This window comes from Dreissena polymorpha, chromosome 3, assembly GCF_020536995.1.
Source record: "Dreissena polymorpha isolate Duluth1 chromosome 3, UMN_Dpol_1.0, whole genome shotgun sequence".
NCBI lineage: Eukaryota > Metazoa > Mollusca > Bivalvia > Myida > Dreissenidae > Dreissena > Dreissena polymorpha.
Window position 1 is genome coordinate 42,801,146 of NC_068357.1, and position 19,199 is coordinate 42,820,344.

A 19,199-nucleotide genomic window follows, 5' to 3' on the forward strand; every position below is an offset into this window, starting at 1 on the left:
TGTCCAGCGCCGTTTGATACCTTTGTTTACATACATTTCAACTAACTGACATTTTAAACAAACGAGTGATTTAATTGGTACAATGCGGAGGTGTGTCTTCACAACTGAAGATTTCATTCATAAAGACTGCATGATCATTGTCAACTGGGTCATGCGAGTTGTGTATCGTGTTATTTCTTAAAAGTTGACACAGCATTTGTAAAAATATTGCAAGACATATACATTTCCAGAAAGGAAATTCATTTCTGCGTTGAATAAGACCGAGATCGTGAAAATCGCTGCACAATTGATGAAGATATGGCTGTTCAAAGCGATGCACCCGTTTTGGGGTGATTTTGAGTTGCATACCTTGATATATATATATTTGATAGTGAATTTTTTTTTTCAGAAAAGATAATTTTTCGTTATAATATGATTATTTATCATTCAAAATGATGTTTTCACTAATTAATATCATAGCAACACGCTAACCACCTGTGACTGTACTAAATCAATAAATACAGCTAATAAAGTGTGTGCACAGTTTGCTTCAGGATGAAACGCAAAAAGTCATACACTAGGTATTTTATGTTAACAACTTCCGCTCATGAAAACAGAGTTCAATGTCGCCGTTCTTAATTCAGAACCTCCGCGCAAAGATTTGACGGGAACCGGCATAGCTGGATCAAATTGTATGTGAGTGCAAGGAACTACAACTCTGGGTGGTGATTGCACCTGCGCGTCTTGGTGCATCTTACAGCACATTTTAAATTCAGGAACTTTGTTCATTTACCAATACTTGAGGACTGTCTGGTTATGATGTTATAATAAATAGCAGGTGCAAGGTATCTTTTGCAGTGCGAGCAGTTTGATTATAGTTAGAGAAACGCGGGATTGCAGACACATCGAGTACAAATACCTCATATTATAACTGCGAAGATTCAGTCATACGGAGTTGCATACATGTACATGTATATTCGCAGTAAGTATTCGATTCAAAATAAGTTATAATAGATGAAAGTGTAAATGGTATTTACGATAAATGTATTGATATAACGTTTTAGGTGTTCCAAAAAACGGATATAAGCGCGTGTTGAGGCGGGTTTTTTTGCTGGTACTTTATCCAGTACTGCGTCTGCTGCTTTTGAATACCGGTTAATAATTGAGTTAGGGTAATAATTATTTGTGGCAATGTTACGCGTTGTTTAATAATTGCTATGATTTGTGGCAGCAGCGTAAACTGTTATAGAAATTCGCAAACGAAATACAGAAAACAACAAGCGCACAGATTTATATGCTTAGCATAGCTCGTGTTTATGGTGAGTTGAACCCTTGTTCCTTTTTCCGTATTCGAATAAGAAATAGTTCCTTATTACTTCTTAACCTAAACGTATTTTATTAAAGCGTTTAATCATAAATAATACTAACAATTAGTAAATTAAAACAAAACAAAACGTAGTTTTGTTAATGAATTAATTTTTTAATAACGAATAAGGAACCAGTTCCAAATTAATTATTCAAACCAAATTAGCAACTTTTACTCTGTAACTTTATCATCTTATATAAATCTAGTCCGCACAGGCTAATCAAGGACGACACTTTCCGCTTTAATGGTATTTTTCGTTTAAAGGAAGTCCCTTTTAACCGAAAATCTAGTTTAAGCGGAAAGTGTCGCATTGATTAGCCTGTGCGGACTGCACATTCATTATGCCCAGTGTTATCAGAACAAGACACGTATAGTTATAAGTATGAAGCATACGCAATTCCGAGCGTATTGTTTCCCTTACACGTTTGTTCTTGCAACATACTCATGGAGTTATCTTGAAATCCACACATACTAGAACATAGAGAACGAACCACACCTGTTGGAAACAAGTTGTAGATTTGAAACCAATACATAAGGATAAACCATTTAACTTCCCTGCTTCGTGTTCTTAAAAGCGTGTAGGCTGACATTTACAGAACCATTAACATACCATAAATTTGCAATTCCGTGGAATTAGTCCCCCGATATTACACAAGAATAACGCAGCGTTAGGCGGTGTGAGTTGCATGGATGTAAAAAGTAATGTGCGCATCTAGTATTAACAATCTTTATTAAAGACTGAGAATACGGGGAAATTGTAGTAAGAGAGGCATGCTAAATCGCCTTATTCATATCACTCGCGTTTAAGTATGTGCTTGAAATAACGGTCGAATTCTTCTTCTTTTAATCAACGATTATACTGTGCCGACCTTCAAATGAGATGAGCAGACGAGAAACAAAGCTTTATTTTACGTATTCGAACGAATGCATTTTCAGGTGACGAAAAGCCGTGATATTTGGGCGTTGTTTAAGTCCCATCGCCGTGATGACGTCACGACTGTTTGTGCTGCGGGACATGGCTGATGACATCGTGACAAGATCCCACGAGTTTCTGGCCCGGCCTAATTCGCGCCCGCTTCAATCCATGAATCGACTGAATGTGGAGTACAAGTTCACGAGCAGGCGGGCGCGACTGGTGAGTGTGACGCTTTACTTCCTGTCGGTGACTATCGCGGCTGTGGTGCTCGGCTGCTTCTACATGTTCTACTGGCGCCCAGGAACAGACCGGTTGTACGGTCGTACAAACCATCATTGACGAACGCTGTTTAACTCGTTTATGTGGGTTATTTTTGTAGAACAGATCAAACAAATTGTTTCAGAGTGTCTCACATAGATTCTAAATGTTCAGTGCATCAAAATTATTTATTTAAAATAAACCTCGCTCAATGTATTATAGATTATAATAATTCGTAGAAAATGCTGTGTCATTGTGGATCGATTATACCATTTCAGCCACAAACGTTAAACACCAATAGGCACACGTGTTTGGAATCTATATGATCAGGAAAGTTTATGATTTTAAAATAATTAATATAAATAAATGTTTCTTCATAATCATGCACTCAATAGTATTCAGATTAAAAAGTATTCAAATTCCTATTGCTTTTAACAAAATACAGGTTGTATCAATCGTTGAAATAAAAAATCCCGTATTACGCTTCTCGCTGTTTCCAATAGACTGATCCCGGAAAAGCACGAGTTTTGAAAAACCCACTAATCACCCCAGTACAAACAACGCTGGTACATTAAATCAGCCAATGATAGCTTACTTTAAATAATAACGGTTGATACGGTGTGTGTTTTTGAATGGATTATAAATGGGTCATGTTTATTTGTACCAGCAGATTAGTGGGTTTTTCCAAAAAGTAGCTTTTTCCGGGATACATATATTCCGTATTACCATACTAGCCGGACTACTTCGACCCATTTAATGACGTCACATTACACGCACCGAAAGTAGAAATATTTTATATTACGAAATATATTACGTAGCACATCGTGTGACGTCATTATCAAAACTCTGTAAGGACATGTCGGACGTGGTGTTTTTTAGCAGTAAACTATGTGTTAAAAACGTATTTTGGAGTGTGTGTGTGTTTATCATGCATAAATGTATATTTCGATAGGAATACAATAAAATAGTGTGGTTTAAACTAAGTTTCGATAGGAACTTTTGGAAGATAGAAGTGGAAGTGCATATCGTTTAAACGTTTTTGTCATAAACATCGGATTAAAGTTGTCAACTTAATTGTTATAAAAATTGGATAAACGATGGCATTGAGGTAAGCGTGTCGGAAACCTGTGTTTTCCCGGTTCGAATGTTTACACGTTAACTTACATAAACTGTATTCATACGCGTCTTAAATAAACTATGGCGTACCGTTTAAGTCATTGTTTTGTCAGTTTTGTTAAAGTAAAAAATACATGTGTGCACTGTTTTCGTTAGTTGTTGTATATAATAAAAGGAATATTACGCTAGTCAATTGTTCCAAGAGTTTGTATCACTCTCGTGGCTTGTGCTATTTCGCATCACACTCGAGGCTCCGCCTCTCGTGTCATACGTCATCACACAAGCCACACAGTGATACAAACTCTTGGAACAATTGACTAGCGTAATATTCCGTATGTATCACGAAACTGTATTGGTAACGTCCTTATCAAATTCAAAAAAGTGCAATGTCGTTATTAAAAAAAAAAAGATTCCCTTCAATTAGCATTCAGAACGTCTGATTGTATTCTTTTAAGGTAGCGCACCTCTAATGATTTCCCGCGATTTCTTCGAAGGTTGAAGAGCCTACTATTAGGTGCCGTAGCCTAGTGGTTAAGGCGATAGACTAGAAATCTTTTGGGATATTCCCGCGCAGGTTCGAATCCTGCCGACGACGTATACTTTTTTTGCGACGCGTTTTATTTATTTTCTAACGTAATTTGATTTAATATGGCATATAAGCTATATTTATTGTTAAATATGTTGCAATTTTTATGCACATTCTTCAATTATTAAAATTGAAACAACGTTATGGCGAAATTGGGTGATTTACTGTTGAAAATACGAACCATGCATGTTGCATTATTATTTTTATTTCAAAAAGTAAACAGTAAATCTGTTTATTTCTTGGTATTTTTGCTGTATATAGTGTTTCTATAAAAACTAAGTTTAAAATATGACTTAAATGATACTATTTTGAATTTTATGACAATTTGTTTTTAACCGACCCAATTTTTACTTAGCTGAAATCACTTACATTTCATGGCGCTCTTCCATAGATACAAATTTGTAAAAAATAAATGTCTGTAAAAGAATACTTATTTCATCTTGTTTAAACTTTAAACACCTTTACAGCATCTGTACACACCAACTGCATGCCCATATTTGGAAATTTGAATGAATTATGGAACTTTTATATACCCCAGGGGTGAAAATAAACTGGGCAAAAGCCGAGCGTGGGGGTGGTTTTGAAAAAATCGGTATATTTTTTTAAAAAGCATGGAAAGCCTACCTACAAATTTGCATGTAGTTCAGTGAAATGATGCTGATTAAGAAAATGATTAATTAGATTATATTTGGATATGTGCCCATTAGAGGTGTGCTACCTTAACTGTTAACACGATGTGTCGGTTAACAACGCTGGGGTAATACAATTAGAGAATAGTTGTATTTCTAAAATTAATGAGAATTATCCATTTGTTAACCTGTGAACAATGTATGTGGTCCAAACGACGGAACTTTATTGTAAGCAGACAAAATAAATGTTCTTAACAAACATAGCACCAGTGTTCAGTAGTAGCTGTACATGTAAACCTTGTTTTATAGGAGTAACATATCAGCAGCGCTCAGTGGGAGATACATATAAGAAGTGTTCGATAGATTATATCACTAGTGTTAAATAAGAGATTAACATATCATTAGTGTTCAGCAGTAGAAATCACCAACTTAAAATAGCGAATTTACATAACAACACTGTTCAGTAGATGATATCAGCAGTATTCAATTAAAGATTAATACAACCAGTGGTAAGTAGGAGATACACACCACCAACGTTCAATATGAGATACATATCACCAGTGTTCAATATGATATACATATCACCAGTGTTCAGTATGAGATATATATCACCAGTGTTCGGTATGAGATACATATCACCAGTGTTCAGTATGAGATACCTATCAGCAGTGTTCGGTATGAGATACATATCAGCATTGTTCAGTATGTGATACATATCAGCAGTGTCAAGTATGAGATACATATCAACAGTATGCAATATGAGATATATATCAGCAGTGTTCAGTATGAGATTCATATCAGCAGTATTCAGTATGAGATACCTATCAGCAGTGTTCGGTATGAGATACCTATCAGCAGTGTTCGGTATGAGATACCTATCAGCAGTGTTAGGTATGAGATTCATATCAGCAGTGTTCGGTATGAGATACCTATCAGCAGTGTTCGGTATGATATACATATCACCAGTGTTCAGTATGAGATACCTATCAGCAGTGTTCGGTATGAGATACCTATCAGCAGCGTTCAGTATGAGATACATATCAGCATTGTTCAGAATGAGATACATATCAGCAGTGTCAAGTATGAGATACATATCAACAGTATGCAATATGAGATATATATCAGCAGTGTTCAGTATGAGATTCATATCAGCAGTATTCAGTATGAGATACATATCACCTGTATTCAGTATGAGATACACACCACCAGTATTCAATATGAGATACACACCACCAGTGTTCAGTATGAGATACATACACCAGTATTAATTATGAGATACATATCACCAGTATTTAGTATGAGATACATATCACCAGTATTCAGTATGAGATACATATCATCAGTGTTCAGTATGAGATACATATCACCAGTATTCACTATGAGATACATATCACCAATGTTCATTATGAGATACATATCACCAATGTTTTGTATTAGATACATTTCACCAGTATTCAGTATGAGATACACATCACCAGTGTTTAATATGAGATATATATCACCAGTGTTCATTATAAGATACATATCACCAGTGTTTATTATGAGATACATATCGCCAGTTATTAGTATGAGATACATGTCATTAGTGTTCAGTATGAGATACATATCACCAGTATTCAGTATGAGATACATATCACCGGTATTCAGTTTGAGGAACATATAACCAATGTTTAGTATAAGATAAATATCACCAGTGTTCAGTACGAGATACATATCAGCAGTGTCGAGTATGAGACAAATATCAGCAATGTACAGTATGGGATACATATCAGCAGTGTTCAGTATGAGATACATAACAGCAATGTAAAGTATGAGATATATGTCACCAGTGTTGAGATAAATATCCACAATTTTCAGTATGAGATATATATATATCACCTGTGCTCAGTATGATATAAATACCAGCAGTGTTCTGTATGGGATATATATCAGTTGTGTTCAGTATGAGATACATATCACCTTGTCAAGTATGAGATACCTACCACCAGTGTTCAGTAATTGATTCATATCAACTGTGTTCAGTATGAGATAAATATGAGCAGTGTTCAGTATGGGATACATATCAGCAGTGCTCAGTATGAGATACATATATTTAGTGTCAAGTATGAGATATATATCACGAGTGTTCAGGATGAGATAAATATCACGAGTGTTCAGTATAAGATAAATATCAACAGTGTTCAGTATGAGATACATATCACCAGTGTTACGTATGAGATGCATATCACCTGTGTTCAGTATGAGATAAATATCAGCAGTGTTCAGTATGGAAAACATATCAACAGTGTTCAGTATGAGATAAATATCAACAGCCTTCAGTATGAGATACATATCACCTGCGTTTAGTATAAGATAAATATCACCAGTGATCAGTATGGGATACATATCAGCAGTGTTCAGTATGAGATAAATATCAGCAGTGTTCAGTATGGGATACATATCAGCAGTGTTTAGTAAACGATACATATCAGCAATGTTTAGTATGAGATACATATCACCAGTATCCAGTATGAGATACATATCACCAGTATTCAGTATGAGAAACATATCATCAGTGTTAAGTATGAGATACATATCACCAATATTCAGTATGAGATACATATCACCAGTGTTCAGTATAAGATAAATATCACCCGTGTTCAGAATGAGATACATATCAGCAATGTTCAGTAGGAGATACATATCAGCAGTGTCAAGTATGAGATAAATATCAGCAGTGTTCAGTATGAGATACATATCAGCAATGTTCAGTAGGAGATACATATCAGCAGTGTCAAGTATGAGATACATATCACCAGTGTTCAGTATGTGATATTTATCCCCAGTTTTCAGTGTGAGATACATATCACCTGTGTTCAGTATGATATAAATATCAGCCGTGTTCAATATGGGATAAATATCAGTTGTGTTCAGTATTAGATGCATATCACCTGTGTTCAGTTTGAGACAAATATCACCAATGTTCAGTATGGGATACATACCAGCAGTGTTCAGTATGAGATGCATATCACCAGTGTTACTTATGAGATACATGTTACCTTTGTTCAGTATGAGATAAATATCAGCAGTGTTCAGTATGGGATACATATCAGCATCAGCAGTGTTCAGTATTAGGTACAGTTCAGCAGTGTCAAGTATGAGATACATTTCACCAGTGTTCAGTATGATATTAATATCACCAGTGTTCAATAAACGATCAATATCAACAGTGTTCAGTATGAGATACATATCACCAGTGTTCATTATGTGATACATATCAGCAGTGTTCAGTATGGGATAAATATCAGCAGCGTTCAGTATGGGATACATATCAGCAGTGGTCAGTATGAGATACATATCAGCAGTGTCAAGTATGAGATACATATAACCAGTATTCAGTATGAGAATATCAGCAGTATTCTGTATGAAATACATATCACCAGTATTCAGTATGAGATACACATCAGCAGTTTTCAGTATAAGATACATATCAGCAAAGTTCAGTATGAGATACATATTAGCAGTGTCAAGTATGAGATAAATATCACCAGTATTCAGTATGAGATACATATCAGCAGTATTCTGTATGAGATACATATCAGCAGTGTTCGTTATGAGATATTAATCACCAGTGTTTAGTATGAGATACATGTCAGCAGTGTTCAGTATGAGATACATATCAGCGGTACTCTGTATGAGATACATATCACCAATGTTTAGTATGAGATACATATCACCAGTGTTCAGTATATGATACATATCACCAGTGTTTTGTATGAGATACATATCAACAGTGGTCAGTAAGAGAAACATATCACCAGTTTTAAGTATGAGCTACATATCACCAGTGTTCAGTATGAGATACATATCACCAGTGTTAAGAATGGTATACATATCAGCAGTGTTAAGTATGAGATAAATATCAGCAGTAATAAGTGTGATATACATATCACCAGTATTTAGTATGAGATACATATCAGAAGTGTTAAGTATGAGATAAATATCAGCAGTATAAAGTATGAAATACATATCACCAGTCATCAGTATGAGATACATGTCAGCAGTGTCAAGTATGAGATACATATCACCAGTGTTCAGTATGAGATAAAATATAACCAGTCTTCAGTTTGATATACACACCACCAGTGGAATGCGTTACCTATACAAACATACAGGTCCATGCATTGTTCGTCAGTACCAAGATGGCGGCGTCAGGGGCGGTAATCCGGGAGTAATCGATTTCTGGGATTGTCTATATGAACGCATGATACAATTGTAACACTCTAAAGCATTTATTTGTTTAAGACGATACATGAAAGGGACTCGGTATTCACAGATGTTCGTTATGTTAGAAAAAATGCCATTTATATTTTCAGACAAAACTATGCTATTTTGATAAGACTACAACTTTATAAAAGTTTTTAAAATATGTGATAAAAATCTCCTGGTCGCGATATAAACTCGTTATCCCGGAACCATTAAGACTTTTAAGGTTACCAGCGTATTTTGTAGCTATGTTCGTGATACGTGGATTTTGCCAATTGTCGATGAAACGTGTAACAAACGCATTTTTATCAAACAGATTTCGATTGAAGATTATCCATTAAAAAACGGCTTATTTTGGCATTTTCTTACACAGGAATGTTATTTTGGTTGTATCAATATAATGCGTATACGTTTTTACCGAACTTTTGTTTGAAAATTGTCATATTGCCGAGCTGTGATTAAGTGCCTTTAACATTATGTTTCCTTATGCTCACATAAGATATACAGTGCAGGTTCAGATATTTATTTTGGCAAAACTCATCTGCATTGGCCATAATACGCGTTCAACCGCTCCTATTATTGCATCGACGAACACACAAGAGAGCCATTTGTATTTCCAGCTACTAAAACAAAAATAAACACCACTAAATATTATTCTTCAAACCAATATTTGTTGGGAGCTCTGTGAGCGAAATCTTTTTAGATCACAGCCTGATATTTTGGTCGTTCTTCAACAATGACACTTGATCGATACAAGTGATGGAGCAGATACCGAGAGGAAAATGCTCAACTAATGTACAGCACGTATTCATTGGAGATGTGTTTGGTTAAGACCAACTTTATAGCTTAATATTTTAGACGTAGGCTGGAGCGCTCTCGAGTATTTTAGGACAGATCATGAAAGTGCCGTTTTTATAGTGTGGGGCGTTTTCCATGTATTTAGTATAACAACACTATAATTGATGTATAAAGAAAACTATAAAGAGAATCTTCTAAAATGAATTGTAAATGATGATCTTGGATAAAGGACACAAATGTTATTCATAATAGGATCGAATATATGTACAAGGGCGTCACTAGATGATGATGATGACAGGTTTTTAACATGAAGGATAAAATATGAAGTGACAAATATGTATCGGTAAATAAAAAATGATAACTAAAGAACAAATGATATGGCAGTGTAAATTTAATCCAAAAGAGCGCCATTCTAAATAATGAATGCGCGTTCCTCTATTAATATTGGTCATCTTGGCTGAGAACTTTGCTGACGAAATACGGACTTGTTTTTGCGACCATTTGGTGGAAAAGTTGCCGCAGATTTTTCATACTTAAACTTAGTGTAATTGTCAATCCGTAAGTTTCAATCTGAAAGACTCGTCACATTTCCATTAATTGAAGTCATTCACTGTAACTGTTGAGCAAGTTTTTGACGTGACTTATAAATAAGTCTCCATGAAATACTTTTGCAATCAAATGAACAGTGGTGTTTCTTCAGACAGGACCTCTCGTCTTAACGTCATAAGGGGTGTGGCTGACGGGATCATGGCGCGGTCTCACGACATCCTCTCAAGGAACCGTCCAGGACAGCATAACGCGCACTACACGGTGCGTCTAGAAGCCAAGTTCACGAGCCGACGCGCGCGACTCACAAGTGTCACTCTGTATTTCGTGCTTGTGATCAGTGCAGCCGTCATACTTGCAATGTACTACAGCTTTCTGTGGCGTCCAAACACGAACAAACTTTTCCACTCGATGTCCTATAAAACCGGTTGATTTCATTCACTACAATGTATCTATGTTTGCATACGTTCAACACATGGCTACGATCCGAATGCTAGCGTGTGGACTAAATGTTCTGTAGTTCAGTTTATTTTTAAGTACAATTATAAAACTGTGTGTACTTAATAGCAAATATGAATAAATCGACAAATCGCCAGCTAACAAGTGAATTTTGATACCGACGCGTATTACATATAGTTGTTCAATGCTTTCAATGCGTATGCGTTAAATTAAATCTAATGGTGTCCTATAGTTGGTTTTGTGATACATCACACACGCCTGAGCTGGAATGTTGTGTAGCAATATACATATTAATAATGGGCACATGCATGTATATCTTTGTGGGATTTCATCAATGTTACTAGTTTTTAACCGTCTGTATGGCTTTCGTGTATTTTTTAACTGGGTGCCTATCGGTTACATGTCGAGACAGTTGCCAAGGTTACATGCACATTCATATCGTAAATATAGCACAATGAGTGTGACCTTGACATGGCGCACGCGACATTCCGCGCAAAAGTCCTCTCCACACGGCGAACATATTGTAAAGCCTGCTTTTTTCAATCTGCGGTGATGAAGTTACTGTCTATACAATCTTTGACGTGCACATACGTTGAAAGGTGAGCTGTATTTTGTCTCAATTTCATCTCTGACCTCTAAGTGTGACCTTAAACTTTCAGCTAGTGATACGGGTCTTACATGCGACACATCCCTCTTCATCTTTTGCATACACTTATATGTACTGATTTATTTTTAAAATCAATGATGAACTAGCACTCCGCGAGTTGGATGTGTCGCCTTATGGTAGCATACCAGTGTTAATTGTTTACTATTATATTGGGGATGGGACATTAATTCTTAATGTTGTAACAATCAAACTTTTACCTTTTTTTGACCGATTTTTTGAATCGCAGTCGCAGAGTTCGAAACCTGAACGCGCATGGAAATGTGTTGTCCAGATACACATGCATACCAAATATGAAAGCAATATCTGAAGGGACACATAAGTTATGACCATCTTTCGAATCACGGTCGCAGATTTAGAAACCTGACCGCTGACCTCAAGGTCAAGGTCACCGGGGTCAAACATTGTATGCGTATGGAAAGGTGTAGTCCAGATACACATGCATACCAAATATGAAAGCAATATCTGAAGGGACACAGTAGTTATGAGCCTTGTTCGTATCGCGGTCGCAGATTTCGAAACCTGAACGCTGACCTCAAGTTCAAGGTCACAGGGGTAAAAAATTGTATGCACATGGAAAGGTGTTGTCCAGATACACATACATACCATATATGAAAGCAATATCTGAAGGGACACAGAAGTTATGAGCCTTTTTCGAAAAGTGACGCCGCGGACGCCGACACCACCGACGCAAGTAACACCTATATGCCCCCTGACCATATAAAAGTCAGGCCACACAAAAATCAAGTTACAGTTCAGAAAAGCAAGAACGCACGAACGTACAGTGTGGCGCAAGCGGACTCGACACAACAGTATTTTATCTATGATATTTACTTATGTTGCATACGAAGAACATTAACTTGTGTACCATGTGTAAATACGACGAAAAATATTTTACAGTTGTTAAAAAGATCTTAATGTAAACGTTGGCAGAGTCATTAATCCTAATGAATAATGTCGTTACTTGCGAGATAAAAAAGTATAACCACCATAAAAATTAAAATACAACTTGCAGACCCGCAGGCTATATTTGTTACACACTTATCGGGATCGCTTAATGTAGATAATATAAATCTAAATACGGCATCATTCGTATTGGTGATATATTATTTGTTCTTCGGTACTGTATTTCATTATATTTTTATTTTAAAAAATATGTGTAAAGATAATTACGTCGTTTCGCTTAATTACATGGATCGAAGATCTTTACATGTTATACCAAAGCATCTTTCAATACTGGTATTAATAAGTTTGTAAAAAGCGTGATTCGTACTACGAGTGTATTTTGCAAATATGGACTTGAAAGGCCGTGCGTTAAAGAGTTACTTTGTTCAGTATAATCTACATTGACAGGCGTTGTCGCTGTGCACGATCACGATTTCGCACTGCTAAAAAGTCATTGTTTTACTGTACGGCTTTTGAAACGAGAGCTCCGCGGTCGGAGACAGATGCCCCCCCCCCCCCCCCCAACAGGGCCTTCATAAATTATTTTTTTGCAACAAAACTGATTTATCGCATCAATTAGTGTCACAAAGACCTGAACCTTTGAACAAGCGACTTCAATTTCAATAGGGGTCATCTGCAAGGCCAATGCACGTGTGAAATATCAAACCCACCGGTCTATTTGTTTACCAGTTATTGATCGGAAACGATTTTCACACTTATTGTAGCCTTGACCTTTGATCTAGTGACCCAAATTTAAAAAGGGGTCATCTAATGTCCAGTACCTATTAACATGGGAAGTATTAAGCCCATTGGTCAATCCGTTCACAAGTTATTGATCGGAAACAAACTGCTCGAAAGACATCCAGAAAAACAATTTACTAGTACCCCACTCTTCTTCGAATGGGGGCATAATAAACATAAGCTGATGACATTTTGATGCCATAATATCAATAACAGAACGAAAAAGTTAAATAATTATCGATTTGTATAACACGACACGACGCATCAGACCAAAAAGAAAGTGTTTGCAATATAAAAACAAACAAATTGTTCATACTGTGAATAACATTTTAATTCTTTATTCGATATCATCTTGTATTTTGCACCATTAATGCAGGCATCCACATGTACAATATCAAAGCTATTATATCGCCAGTGTCACTGTGTCAATAAAAAATATTTGTAACTTGAATGATATGCGAACGTATTCTCTCTGTTTTTTTAGAACCATTAGCATCCAGCTTCTCTATTTAAACTGATCAGTGAAAGAAAGGTTGCATGTCGCCACAATCGATTATTATTGGCCTCGTGGTCTCGACAGCTTCACCTGGGTGTCGGCTTCGCTTTTGTCTTTATTGTGTACTGCATGTGCAAACGACAATAAGTTATTATGAGAACTGAATAAATAGAATATGTACGCTGCAACAGCTGTAAGTTTCCAAACCTAACGATTTAATCAACCGCACATCGGTATATTTGATGAACGCGCATAAACAATTTTAAAATTTGTTCGGATGATTCGCGTTTGGCGGAAATAACTACGTGTCCACCACCGTGTGCAGGTCGAGAGTTATGGCACGCGTACTACCGTGTGCAGGTCGAGAGTTATGGCACGCGTACTAAAAAGAAATGGGAAAAAAGTTTCACTTATCATACTATCAAATACGCAAGAAGAAATCATGGTGTATTTGTGGACTGTGTCATGCTGTTTTACTTGCATTGTGAGTGATGTTATCATGCGTTTGAGTAAAGCATTCACGCGATGTTCAATAATAAACACGAGTAGCTAAGTCAAGGGTTGAACGCACATAAAAAAGAAACAATTACAAAGAGAGTAGGGCTACTAATTATTATTTTGAATTATCTTTCACATAAAGCAGATTTATTTTCGTTACTTACAGCTGCAGACTTCTCAAGCCCGATTCCTTGAAATAACAAATGGGCCGTGCTCTGTGAAAAGAGGTTTTTATGCTTGTGCGTAGTGTCGCCCCAGATTAGCCTGTGCAGTCCTCACAGGCTAATCAGGGACGACACTTTCCGCTTTTATGATATTTTTCAATTGAAGAAAGTCTCGTCTTAGCAAAAATGCAGTTTAGGCGGAAAGTGTCAACACTGATTAGCCTGTGCGGACTGCACAGCCTAATCTGAGACGACACTTTATGCATTAAACCTGCTTTTAACAGAGCACGGCCAATATTTCAGGTCTGTAGAGATCATTGGAATGCTGCAAGCTGTTACAAAGAGCATGGATGTGAAAACCTCAATATGTACATGAATATATACATATCATAGAAAGTATTGACTCGCCATGCAAAGAGAAGGCTAAAGACTTGTAATCTAGAGCGAAAGGACACTGTCAAGAGATCATGTGTACATAACTATTGACAGTACTGTTTTGTGAAGTTGATTCTTGAAGCAGACGAACATACGCGCTTGAAAATCTTTTTTTTAACAAACAATATAATAATAATAACAATAACATTATTAAACAAGACTATTGCCAAGCAATAAATGTCCCCTAACGGTTAAACTCCGCCATTTTCAGCAATATTTCTAGTCTATTTGTTGCCATAGCAACCAGAATTCTTGACGTAGGAACAAAATGAAATGATGTGCATAATCTCCATATTGCCACCTGTCCATGTTTCAAGTTTCATGAAAAAATATGAAGAACTTTTAAAGTTATCACAGGATCCAGACAAGTGTGACAGACTGATAGACTCACAGAGCGCAAACCATAAGTCCCCCCCCCCCCCCCCCCCCCCCGTTTCACTGGTAGGGAACTAAAATGATTGCAAGGCAATGAAACATATAACGTCATCGTTGCATATGTTACGTGTATCACGATGCAGAAATAGTGTTCTGTGCAGCAACCACACACGGCTGATGTCAGTGTATAACGACTGTACGTCAATGTGCCACGTTCAGTCTAGATGTGCGTGAGACACTGTCCTGCCGTCAGTGTGCCCAGTGTGTAACAGTGTGTGTGAATTTATCATCTCATCTGTTGTTGTACAACGCAATACGCCCATCCAGACTTGACGTGAACAACTGAAAGCAAAACATCTTAAACAGTTTTACACAACTGAAGTTAATGAATTACCCGGAAAAAAACGATCAGTAAAGATACAGTTTATCACAGTCAAACACATTATTCAATGACAAACGCGGCCCATTCGTGAATAATGTCAGAACACTAATATTAAACATATAAAAACTTATATTTTAATTCCAAGTGTATCCTTAAAGGATGCCAGCATGACTGGTACCTGAGGGTTAAGGGGGTGGAAGGCGACATCTGACACGACGTCCGTCTGGCCCTGCAGCTTGTGTAGGTACGTTCCTGACCGCATGTCGAATATGTACGACTGAAAACACACATATGCCTGACCGCATGTCGAATATGTACGACTGAAAACACACATATGCCTCACTGCATGTCGAATATGTACGACTGAAAACACACATATGCCTCACTGCATGTAAAATATGTACGACTGAAAACACATATATCCCTCACTGCATGTCAAATATGTACGACTGAAAACACACATATGCCTCACTGCACGTCAAATATGTACGACTGAAAACACACATATGCCTCACTGCACGTCAAATATGTATGACTGAAAACACACATATGCCTCACTGCATGTCAAATATGTACGACTGAAAACACACATATGCCTCACTGCATGTCAAATATGTACGACTGAAAACACACATATGCCTCACTGCATGTCAAATATGTACGACTGAAAACACACATATGCCTCACTGCATGTCGAATATGTACGACTGAAAACGAAAACACACATATGCCCGAACGCATGTTGAATATGAAAGACTTAAAACACACATATGCCCGACTGCATGTCAAATATGTACGACTGAAAACACATGATAGGGTCTAATATACTGACATACAGACAAGATAAATAATATAAAAATATCATTTGATACAACAATAGTGCTAAAGGCCCTAAAGCAGTCACACCCAAGTAAGTGAACTGTTCTGAACAGATGGTGTTTCATATAGACTTATAAGGAAAACTGCACCAACAACTTGCAGCCATCTTTTTGAACAGCCAAAATCATTTTAAAACACAGCCAAGACATGTTCAATTTGTTCATTTTCACTGTCAGTTGGTAAAAAGGGTGACTTCTAGAGTTATCAATTGTTTAACATAGCGATATCAGAAAAACTCCCACATCCTTATAGCTGTAATGTTTTCAATAGATGGCAACCATATCTTACCAATGTGTCACGTGTTTAGAATATATATTCTATATCCTTTGCACACCTGTAACGTATGAGAACGTACATGTTTTTTCTCTCCTCAAAACCGGGGCGATTTTTACAGTGAACGAATACAACGTTATAGAACGCAAACAAATTTCGTTGTTTCAAAACCTGACCCCATTTAAGCGTAGGAACCCTGACACTTTTTTTCTTAAAAAATACAATTAACAATGTTTGTAAATCAACTGAAACTTAATCAAAGACAAAAATTAAATAAAGACTGCGACGTTCGAATGTTCAATAAACAGTCTGTTGACTATAAACTTGTCAAATAAATTTTCGACCATTTATGGTTAATAATTGAGAGTTAACATCAATAAATATTTAAATGCTCAAAATTCATCTTAAAAAAGCAAATGAGTGGTATTTTGAAAGCAATGATTATCTGTCATGTGTGTGGTATAAACTTAAGAAAGTTCTGCATTTCAAATGTTTTATGACTACGTTTTGGCAAAAAACATCAAATCATACAACGGATCATGTGTAATATTGTTTATTGATCTGTATTGATTTTTTTTAAATAGGTTTTCATACGTTACAGAGGTTTATTTGCTATTGACAAAGTTCGTAAAAATACATTACAGTTCTTCTTAGTATCCTCATGCGCTTCATTTTTCAGTTGTACAAAGGCGTAAAAATACGGTAGAAACCAATATGGGGCATCCCTTTCTAAAACAAATTATACCGTATTTAAGCAGATAATTGTTTGACGATAAACAACTGTGACGGGTTAAAACGTATTTTAGGCCCGGTTTTCGTTGTAAACCGTAAAATGTATGCTTAAAAACGCGAAAATCCGTAACAGTATTGAAAATTGTGAAAAACGTGCACGTTTAACAACATTGCAGGTGTTACCTTTAAATAAAGCCCCAGTTTTGAGGAGAGAAAAATTGTATACGTTTCAATACGCTACTGCGTTTCGCTGCAAAAATCGACCAGGTGCCCAAAGGGCATAGACAATTTCACAATTAAATTTTGTATCTTTAATCTGACCTAGTTTTTTTGCTTACATGACCCAGTTTTAAACTAAACCAAGATACCCATAGGACAATTAATCTCATCAAGTTTAATGAAAATAGGGCATAAATATGGCATCTAGATTGTTAACATTTTTTTTAAATTTAATTTTACCTAGTAACCTAGTCTTTGATACCAAGTTACCTCGTTTAGATATTGGCATGTTCACAAGACTGTTCTTTAATTTGACCTAGTGACCTCGTTTTGTCATCACGTAGCACAGTTTTTAACTTTGCACAGATTACATTAGAAAAATGTTCTGATCAAGTTTCATGAAGATTGAGAAATAAATATGGACCCCGCACCCAAATGATCCTGATTCAAATTTAGCCCAAATATCATTGGAAAAAAGTTCTGACAAAATTTCATGAAGATTGGACAATAAATGTTGCTTTAAGAATGTGTTCAAAAGCTTTTTTCTATCATTTGACATTGTGACCTAGTGTTTGACCCCATGTGACCCAGTTTGAAACAAAGCCAAAATATTTTTCGGACAAATATATTGACCAAGTTTCATGAAGATTGGGGATAAATGTGACCTTTAGAGTGTTCACAAGCTTTCGTTTCATTTCACTTAATATCATTGGTTTGATCCCAAATGCCTTAGTTTAAAATTGGACAAAGATATCATGGCGAATAATTTCGATTGGGTAATAAATGCGTCCTCTAGAATATTCAAAAGGCAAAATGTTGATGGCGCAAGTTGCACACAGCATGACAGACAAAAGGCTATCACACAAAAGCTCAAGATAGTTTGGTTTGCTCAGGTGAGCTAAAACAACTCTATAGGGATGGTAGTATAAAAATATTCATTATCATTTTGTTCATTATGATTGTATATGCCACCAGACTATTAAGTAACATGACACTAAATTATTTATTACAGTTAAGACTTTTCAAAAGCATTATACATAACACTGTGCAAGCATTAAATATTAATTTCATGGCCTATGTATTGCTCAGATATGCAAAATACCTAATAACAACAATTCTTAGACATGAAGCTCTTTCCAGAAGTAATAAAACGAGACTGAATCAGACATATCAGATATCAAGTGTGAATGTCAGTTATAAACGCATTTGTTCTTCATAAGATCTGCCCCACACACTACCAGTGGTGGGAGGGGTACATATTTTCACTAGGTAAACAGTTGCTATGGTGATGGAATACAGAGCTGCTACTTACACACTTGTCCTCGGATCCTGTCGCAATGAACCTGCCACAGGGACTGAAGGCCAGGCCACACGGGTGCACGCGGTTTAGGTGACCCTCATATCGCCGAACACATCTGCCAACAAACACTTCAGTGAAAACACAGGACACGGTATGGCTGTGTATCAACCCTTTCCCACTCAGAAACAAAGTGAAAAT

The 19,199-nt window shown here is 36.4% G+C and overlaps 1 protein-coding gene and 1 long non-coding RNA gene across 7 annotated transcripts in view; one reads left to right on the forward strand and one right to left on the reverse strand.

The window, feature by feature from the left end:
- Positions 1-2,948: 2,948 nt before the first annotated feature.
- LOC127874813 (uncharacterized) lies at positions 2,949-11,034 on the forward strand. The gene is made up of 2 exons (XR_008047113.1): positions 2,949-3,627; positions 10,594-11,034. It is a non-coding gene; the product is annotated as an uncharacterized LOC127874813 (long non-coding RNA).
- Positions 11,035-13,563: 2,529 nt separating this feature from the next.
- LOC127873861 (WD repeat-containing protein 27-like) overlaps positions 13,564-19,199 on the reverse strand; it is a 45,345-nt gene continuing 39,709 nt past the window's right edge. For 5 of the 6 annotated variants that reach the window (XM_052417917.1, XM_052417918.1, XM_052417920.1 and 2 more), the window contains 3 exons: positions 19,014-19,116; positions 15,777-15,875; positions 13,564-15,558 (listed from right to left, as the gene is read on the reverse strand). In XM_052417917.1, coding sequence (XP_052273877.1) covers positions 15,508-15,558; positions 15,777-15,875; positions 19,014-19,116 — 253 coding nt within the window. In that variant the 3' untranslated portion in view covers positions 13,564-15,507. Of the gene's footprint in view, positions 15,559-15,776; positions 15,876-16,266; positions 16,306-19,013; positions 19,117-19,199 lie in introns of those variants that run through there. The other variant, XM_052417921.1, reaches the window with a different exon arrangement.